Below are 10,010 nucleotides of genomic sequence, written 5' to 3'. Positions count from 1 at the left end.
CGTTTTTATTATGCCACTAAATAAAAAGGTTTATATTGAGTTTGGAAAAGCTACTATTTTATGGCTCACAAAACGGTGTATACCTAATGAACACAAATTTATGTAGACTAAGTAGGATTATCAGCTCTGTATTGACTTTGACTCAGGCCAGTACCAACTCAAAGTCAGCAAAAAAGTCATTTGCAAAGCGGACAGTCCAATATAATATACCAATATTCAAGACCATCATATACACTTTGTATATGATTTGTATGCCTGTGTATCATATGTTGTATACCATGTTGTATGCCTATGTATGTACTACATAATGCCTACTCAAATTGTAGTAGGCTGTTAATGACAACATTATAAGGACTTACTTTAATTTTTAGTTTTTAGCAATTTGGTAATCTGAAACCATGTGACCTTGAGTCCTTACATAAACATACATAATTCCTTACAAAACATTAAAATTTTTAATCAAGTTTGTCCTGGACCCTGGGCAAATAAAAACCCATCATGGAGAATTCATTGAGAAACATCACTGCTGTCTCTGTTGGTCTGTTGCATTATTTCTTTTTAAACTTATGCCTCAGCATCAGTTTGCAAGGAAATATTCAGTATTTCCTGTATATTCAGTATACAGGAAATACTGAATCCACTGAATCCACTGAATCCAGTGAATCTAGTGAATCCAGTGAATCCAGTGGATCCAGTGAATCTAGTGAATCCAGTGAATCCAGTGAATTCAATAAATCCAGTGAATCCTTCAAATGGACGAAATCCAGTATTCAGTATATTCAGTAATGTAGTATTACATCACCAATCTGCTAGTTGGAGCTAATCTCCATAAAGCTAGAATACGGCCTTTTTATTTTCTTAATAACTAATTGAAGTACAATTGAGTTATGTGTTTCACTCAATTTGTTATTTTACTAAATGTCTGCTACATGTGTTATCTTGCCCTTACAGCATATGTGTAGGTTAAGTAATCTGATTATTGTGGGATGGTTGAAATATGATGTTCTGATTGGTCGACTCACTCTGGTTGGCTGATTGGTCTTCGCTGGTACAAGCCCAATGTCATTTTATTTCAGGAGGACTTACTTGATGTGGAAGTTCATGTTTGCTGTTTTCAGAAAATCTAGTTTAGTCAGCCAACAGATACGTACCTGTTAGGTAGATTATAGCTTTTCTCGGAAACTTACACGTACTTTAATGTGCATCTTATATTTCATCTATGAGGTTGTAGACAGATACTTAAAACATTTAAACGACAGCGACCTAAGACCTAACCAAAAATCTATAATCTATCAAACAGAAACCTGTTATACAGATTATGAGTTTTTTTCAGTATTTATGCGAACTTTAAAAATACTTAACTGTGCTGGCTACTGATGAATACTTGTAGCATATTACACATATAATATAAATAACTGAATTATCTGTTTTTTCTATACATCCTATTTTTTGTGATACAATCCTGGTACTTGTATAAATTGTCCCCGACTACGGACTCCATTTAGACATTCATCTCAAGCTACGTAAGTCCAGGACAGACATAACTCTTATAGTTATAGTAAGTGAACAGTTCATTCTGATCTTGTACAAGCTCTCATAGTTGAGAGAGTAAATTTCAACTTTGACCCTATATTATAAACGTTTGATGGTCATGAATCTCTTCTGTCTTGATATTGATACATTGTGCTAGTGCCAACTAGGGAGGACAACTCATAAATCAAAAGTCAGTTAGTAATGTAGGCCTACTAGGAAAATTTGTCAGTAAACCAGCAGACACTCAAAATACTTTTCTCCATAGCAATACACCACTGCTTTGTCTCAGTAAGCAATCTGATGTCACCTGCTATCAAATGTCACAAGCCATCTCCTCAATATGAGTGGGTGTTGCTTTCAGACCTGAGTTGCTTTCATCAACAGTTATGATAGCTTCATGTTTGGGTTAATTAAGTGATAGAACAGAGATTTTTTTGAATTGCTCCTTGGTACCCTGAAATGGGTCATTTTGCTCTTCAATTCGTACCCATAGCACACTCGCTTTCATAAGACACCTGAATGCTTCAAAAGCTTTGACTTGTTTTTAGAGAACCTGTGATATCGGTTTATCATTCCAGATAATCTCTGATGGCTGTGCAACAGTGGCAGTAGATAATAGTAGATTCTGATTACCTAATTGGGTTATGGCATGATAGTTTTGTGTATTAATACTTTTTATAGGTTTCATAGTAAGTGCCACGCATGTGCACGTTGTCCATGTTGTCTATCAAGACTGGGCTTTTGTAACTTGCTTTTGTTGAATATATTGTACGATATACGCACGATAGGAACACTAAAGAGCAAACAAGTATGAGGGTTATTGATCCCAATGTGTGAATGCAAAATAGAGAGGACAGTTAATAAACATGCAGTCCGAGCTAGAATTCCTGAAGCATTGCTTATCTTGCTCTTTGCTGGGTTGGTTTTTGATCATCTTCTGCTTATTCAATACATTCATGCTCAGAGATGTTACTATTATCTTATATTTACAGTTACAAGTAGAGCTATGGCTGGCCAATTAAGAAATGAAAGGGATGAACAAGTAAGCATGTTTTAATTAGCATGTACTTGTAGGCATCTAAAGTACATATAACATACAATATCAAGCTTAGGGTAGACCTTCAAGAATCACGAAATTCTTACAAATTGTGAACAACAACAGATTTGACCGCCATTCTAGTCTCAACAAGCAAAGCATTATTGGCTTTGTCTTGCTATCGGCTTTACAGTTTCTACCATACCGGTAGATGTCAATAGCTTTAATGAATGCCTCACCATAAATCAAATATTTCAAACTTTAAAACTATTTTTAAATGAGCAAGAAAAACTAGTGAAAAAGCCGCAAGTTGAATTATTCAGAAAAAAAACTATATTATAGATAGTTTTTTTGACACTATTTTAAAATCACTTTCATTCAAACAATATATTCAGGGCACTTCAGTTTACTTCACGGATTCTATTTTCAGTGGAGCCAAAACCAGTTTTAACAAGAAAACTACTCGCTAAGCAAGCTCCTTACTAGGATGTATGGAGTTCCTTTTTTTGGAAAAATTGGATGTATGAATGATTCAACAGTGTAAATGTCCCGGATTAGACTGTCTGTGAATCCAAGAGAACAATTTTAGGTTGAAAAACCATGATTAGGCTGTGTTCCATATCTGATCTTTATGCTACATTTATATTTATTCATAAATATATGTTTATTTATAAATAAATATATATTTATTTATAAATATAACATTTTTTATAAATAAATATTGTTTATAACATTCATCATCACTTCTATGATTTCACAAGCCAACTCAGGACTGTCAATAAGTTTTTATATTTGACAGCCTCAAGGAGCTGTGGTTCAGCAACCAGACGATGGAGAGAATGACATGGTAAGTACATTTCATATTTAACATGTACTTACAGGTGTCAGAGTTATAGCGTATAACTCCAGTTTCTAAGGTAGACTTTTTGCATGAAGTTGAGCTATGATAAATGTGTATGATTATACGCTAGGGACAAAAGAAAACATTCTAGCATGAAGTATATGTTTTGTGTTATTTCATTTTTAAGAAGGCGCAAACCAATTGTAAGTAATCATGTCAAATTAAACTTGAATACAAACAAAACATTGGGGTGTCAAAAATTGTAATATTGACCTCAGTCTGATAATAGTAAATGGTGACAGAATGTTTAGTTAAATTAAATACTTTCAGTTTATAACTTATATTGACTAATTTATGGATATAATAACTTATTTATGGGTAGAGTGACCTATTTATAAATATAGTGACTAATTTATGAATATAGTGACTAAGTTATGAATATAGTGACCAATTTATGAATATAGTGACTAATTTATGAATATAGTGACTAATTTATGGATATAGTGAATAATTTATGAATATAGTGACGAATTTATGAATATAGTTACCAATTTATGAATATAGTGACTAATTTATGAATATAGTGACTAATTTATGAATATAGTAACTAATTTATGAATATAGCGACTAATTTATGGATATAGTGACTAAATTTATGAATATAGTGACTAATTTATGAATATAGTGACCAATTTATGAATATAGTGACTAAATTTATGAATATAGTGACTAAATTTATGAATATAGTAACTAATTTATGAATATAGTTACTAATTTATGAATATAGTGACTAATCTATGGATATAGTGACTAATTTATGGGTAGAGTGACCTATTTATAAATATAGTGACTAATTTATGAATATAGTGACCAATTTATGAATATAGTTACCAGTTTATGCAATTAGTGACAGATTTATGAAGTTAGTGATCAATTTACTCGCATAGTTACCGATTGTAAAACAAGTTGAAATTTATTTAAAAGAAAGAGTAATTTAAGCCATTTTGGTAAGTTAATATTTTTAAACCTCATCCCAAAGCATAGTACTGTATACTTCCAACACTGGATGCTAATAATACAACATCAGTAGTCAACAACTGTGAGTGTTTCTCCCTTTGATGTGCAAATGTTACTAATCATGACTAAATCTATACTATAAATGAAGAAGTGAACAAATTCTCTTTGCATATTTTTAACTTACATGTACATGTCTACTGCGTCTCTGCTGACAACTGCATCTCAATTGTAGATCAATCAATATTGCACTATTTTTTGCTAATAATACAACATTAGTAGTCAACAACTGTGAGTGTTTCCCTGTGTGATGTTCAAATGTTACTAATCATGACTAAATCTATACTATAAATGAAGAAGTGAACAAATTCTCTTTGCATATTTTTAACTTACATGTACATGTCTACTGCGTCTCTGCTGACAACTGCATCTCAATTGTAGATCAATCAATATTGCACTATTTTTTGCTATAATCTAAACTGGTCTTTCCCATTTTACTGCAACTTTAAATTAATTTTTAAATTTCTTGTAGTATTTACAGGCACAAGATGATCCCCATTTTCAATTTGGAAATGGAAACGTTGACAAAGGTCCTACGGTATGCTATCACTTTAATCTAAAGGTCATGCATAAAGCCTAGCAACAATTAGGTACAAAATTATCGCCAATAATAACATAAATTTCATTTAAATTCAAAACTTTGAGATTACGAATGTTAACGACAAGTAGAATGTTTGTATGTTTACTCTGTAATTAGTAAATTAACAATGTTGAAGCGTTGTGCATGATACAAGTTTTTTGTCATCAGATAAATCTACCGAGATGAATTCTTGTGGAAACCAGGTTGCATCTAAAGTTATACAACTCGGCATCTGATATGAACTTTAAATCACTGAAAGAGCATTTATCATTTCTAATTACTCATCCTTTTTGCATCAGATTGAAGAACCAGCTGCCCTGACTAGGGTCGTGGATGCCGCAGTTGCTATGGTCAGAGCATATGAACACAGAACAGATACTTTGAGAGATGTGGTAGAGATGGTTGAATCGTACTTTGTTGGCCAAAATGTAAGTTTATTTAAAACTGTTCAAAGTTTTCTAAATAATTTATTTTGTTTGTTTTATTATTTTACTCAGGCTTGCAGTTACATACCAGCTGATTTTAAGCAAATGTTGAACACAACTGCTAGATTTGAGAGTCTAACAAAAACTTAAACCAAAAGAGATTTTTTGCTTTCTCATTACTCATTTTTGTTGCAGGCCAAAATGAATTGTTGCACTGCTGTAGTAGCTATTACAATGCAATGCTTACTTGGAGTGCTATCATTTAGTATATTTAAACCTTTTCACTTACACAGCTGTAATTTCGAAGGAACTAACTAAATGCTTTGCTTGATGATTCATTTAAAATACAACTAATCTCTTGCAATACTATACAATGAGAACATTCACGATTAGAGCAAATAATAATTTGTGTTGAAAAACTATTTAATTGAAGTTTGCATCTGTTAATTATGCAATGATTTGAAGTGGTTTATGACAATGGTGTTAAAATTAAACATCATTGTCATACACCACTCTCAAATTAGACATTATTACATGATATTAATGTTTAATTTTAGAGAGAGAAAAATGTGAAATATCTTATTATTTATCACAGCAGTTTAACATGATATATGTTTTTATATCAGTGTATTTTTATATAATTCACTTATACGTTAAACATGATTCTTTGTTTTTTTCAAACATAAGATAATTTCAATGACTTGCATTATAAAAATTATAATTTATAAATGTATTAAAAATCATTTTGGACCTGCAAACTACTTTACAATATTGGATTGTTACAGTATTTTGGTACTATTGTATTAAGGTTTGATTCAAATAAAGGCTATAATTGGAGCAGCTAGCATAGTTGCAAAATGTTTAGGTTAAGGTATTTACACGGGACCTTTTGCAAATGTTTAAAATTCCCTCATTGTTAATTTTATAAAGAAGGGTTAATAGATTAATTTCCATAACCTGTTCTTAACCGGTCTCTGGATCCTTTTGACTAGCAATTGGTCAGCTAATAGGTTCCTTTTTGGCTGTATAATTATAGCGCAGCTAGTAATAACTATATAAATAACAATTATCATTTTTGTAGATGGATCATTATGAAAATGATGAGAAATTTAGAATTGGCCTGTTTAAGCCAATCAGAGAACTGTTAATAAGCACAGATCTATACTTCAACAGTGTACTGCATGATGATACAGAAATACATAGCAGTATTAACACAATTCTCAGGCAGTTCTCACATAAAGTGCGCGAGGTCATAGGTGGGTGTGCAGTTGCTGTGGTAGAGTTCACCAGTCTTTGGGTGTTCTATCTACCATATCCTAAGCTATTCCACATGTGTTATGAAGTAAGAGAGATGCTGTTAAAAAAAGTTCTCACTAAAGAGAAGATTAAAGCTGCTTTAGCAGAGCTCAAAGATCCGCTGTCTGATGAAGCAAGTCTCCAAGTCGCAGAGATCTTACATCAAATAAAAGAGAAGTTTCTCAGAGTACAAGTCAGCTTTCAAAGCAAGTCATTATTAAGCTGCCTGAGAGGGAAGTCAAGTACCTGGGAGTTGACCTTCATGGCTGCATTTCCTTCTAAAGCTAAGGATGAAAAGAAAGAGTTGGAGCTGATGAAAAAGTTCGTGAAGCAGTTTGAAGACTTTCCTGATGATTACTATAGACTCTACCATACAATACGTTGGTCATTCTTGAAGAAGGTAAGCTGAATTATATAAAACATACTTACCTGTATAAGAGCGATTCTCTAGCTTTAGCAGCACTCCGCGTATTAGCTCTAGCTTTGTTTGCTTTTAATTTATAATATTTGATATTATATTGTTACCCAAGTTTAAGCCACTTTTAGTCATAATTAACTACCACCAAACAACATCTAACTCTTGAGTAGTTACCTCAACTTCTCAAGTACATGATATGTTATGAATATACTAATTAATATAGTAATCAATCTGAATAAATAAATATTCTTAAATATATTAATATATAGTAACACTGCACCGAACTACTCACTTGTGTAATTTGACAAACATGAGATCTATGGTCAGGCGGCTAAAATAATTGACACTTCAAAATTTGTAAACATTTTCAGACAATGTTGAGAATATTCCATGAGTTTTTGAGGTAAAATTTAATTTATATACAAGCCGAAGTCTTCAGCATACACTCTACGACCTGTCTTCTTGGATGTTTTGGCAGCATGCCAACTCTTCGACCATGTCATGCATGTAATGTATGTAATTTTCCAATTTTAGAAACTTACTCAGAGTGAAGATTCAAAAATCTCCTTTGAGGATATAATGAAGGTGAGTCTACTAACTACTAATCTTACAAATTATCAAAATGATGAGCAAATAACTCCTACAGTAGTTATGGTAAACTCAACAAGCATTTTGTGTCTTATTTCACAGTTTCACTATTTAGTACCCAGGCATGTGCTCAAACCTAACCAATTATTAAACAGATTCTGCATGTAGTGTTAATATGTGTATACTTTTAGGAAATACCGGACCCTGGCACTATTCGCCAGAGGTACGATCAGCGCCGTCTGAAAAGGAAGGAACTTGAGGTAGATTGTTCTATTTCCGTAGTAGACGTGCTTATCTTTGGCAATTATCAGCATGCAAACAAATTCTTTTCTGCAGCAAATTTGGAAAATTTACCAAATAGTTTGCACCACGTTTGACTCATGTAATTTATGTTACCATTACCCTAGCACATGCTGACAGCAGGCTTCACCTTTTCAAACATGCTACACGTATTATAATTAGAGTATTTGGTATTTTAATATTTTCAAGCTGTACTGATTCTCCTTGTCGGACTAACACATGAGTTTTAATTGCTAACGTTAATGTAAGAATGGACAACTCCCACAGACTACTTGCTTTAGGGTGGCGGTCTGTGAGTTCACAGTTTTGACCAGCTATTATGCGTGTTGTGTCTTTGGCTGATTCTGGGTGTAAAACAGTCTTGTCCTTTACAGTTTATAAACCTTCTCTTTATGTTTGCTCACATTTCCAGGAAGGTTCGAAAGTCTACAAACACAAAGGTAAGAAAGAGTTGAAAGGGGAAACAGAAGAGGAAGAACTTGTAGAACTCTTCAAAGACACAGAGCTTGGAGAAAGAAAAGAGAAGGAAAATAAGGGGGACAAAATGGGGACATTAAGCAGTCAAGAAGAGCAAGCTGCAGGTGAACAAAGCAAATAAAGACGTTAAAAAAAATCACAAGACTCTTGACTAGCTAAATAACACTTACTGTACATTAGAGGAAATTGGTAAACCGAATATTACGCAAGTCTCCAACATTGATACATACAGAAGAAGTACAAACCTTCCACTTTTGACTTTGTAGTTTTAGTAGTCCAAGTGTGGATAAGCTAGAATCAGAGGCTTTCAATTATTTTCAGCAAGTTTTTTGTGTGTGCTATCATTAGATATTATATTTTATTTGTTTCTGGCTTGTAGTACACATGCTGACAAGTGTTGACAAATGTTTTGTTAACTACTATCACAAATTAACAACTCTAACGTTTTAAATGTTTCTAACTTTTCTTTCAAATGCAGCAAGTTCTAGTTGGATTTTAGTAAAACAGATTGACTTGAAGATGTTTATAGACCAGTACTGTATACCATCAGCTTGCTTATACTAACAAATCACAATATATAATATTTATTTTATTTTTTATTATTATAATGTAGACTCCTCTAGATGAGAATGTTTCATGTTTCACTGTGTGAGGTTTCAGACTAAATATAGCTCTTTAGTTTGCAAAATGATTTCATATTTAGTTAACAAATAAAACTTAATATTAAAATCACCTTGAAAGTGGTATACAAGTGGTTGGCCCATTTCATTTTGGCACCACTGTATAATGTAGAGAAAGCCGAAAAGACCTATTGAATGCGCACCATACCAAACCTTGATCAACTGCACAATTGTATTCAAGATAGATATAGATATAGTTACATCTATGACAAGTCACACATATAAGCAAGGCAATGTGGTGCTCAGTCGGATCGTCTGCATCTGCCGCTTTATATACAAACGTTACAAGTAGGCTTCACCTATGCTTACTCTTCCTCCGAGTTGGATTCTTTTTGTCTCGTTGTGGAAAGCTAAATCTACTGGATCAATCTGAGAGTTGGTCAGGACATAAAATCAACAGGCTCCCATTATAAAACCTTATAAAACACTATCAAATTGATCATGTTTTCTATGACAGCCACATGTAAAAATAAGTCTTTGTCTTAGAGCTGAGTCTGGCTTCCTAAGCACCTGCTCATTGTCAACAAGAAACAGATGATTCCTTAATGTTAAGCTAATGAGTTAATTTTGATATCTATTGTTGTAAAGAGACCAACAGAATGGAGACCCATAGCGATGCAACTTAAACGCAATAGCCAAAGAAACTTGCAAAAAATTTAGTAAATTCTATTAGAAAGTCTTGGTATTTTCTATCAAATGTTGTTTTAAACGTTCGAGGTGACCTGACTGTCAATATGTTTCAAGATTGAAATTGACAGAATT

General features: G+C 32.8%; 1 protein-coding gene across 1 annotated transcript; it reads left to right on the top strand.

Annotated features, from left to right (window-relative positions):
- Positions 1 to 2,539: 2,539 nt before the first annotated feature.
- Positions 2,540 to 9,207, top strand: LOC137402658 (uncharacterized). Its single transcript, XM_068089163.1, has 8 exons — positions 2,540 to 2,575; positions 3,369 to 3,416; positions 4,957 to 5,022; positions 5,364 to 5,492; positions 6,571 to 7,185; positions 7,738 to 7,788; positions 7,983 to 8,051; positions 8,504 to 9,207. The coding sequence occupies exons 1-8, from the start codon at positions 2,540 to 2,542 to the stop codon at positions 8,687 to 8,689; spliced, it is 1,200 nt and encodes a 399-aa protein (XP_067945264.1). The 3' UTR covers positions 8,690 to 9,207.
- The last annotated feature ends 803 nt before the right edge of the window (positions 9,208 to 10,010 follow it).

Source organism: Watersipora subatra, chromosome 8, assembly GCF_963576615.1.
Source record: "Watersipora subatra chromosome 8, tzWatSuba1.1, whole genome shotgun sequence".
Taxonomy (NCBI): domain Eukaryota; kingdom Metazoa; phylum Bryozoa; class Gymnolaemata; order Cheilostomatida; family Watersiporidae; genus Watersipora; species Watersipora subatra.
The sequence above is the reverse complement of the archived record's forward strand: the minus strand, read 5'-3'. Positions and strand labels throughout refer to the sequence as shown.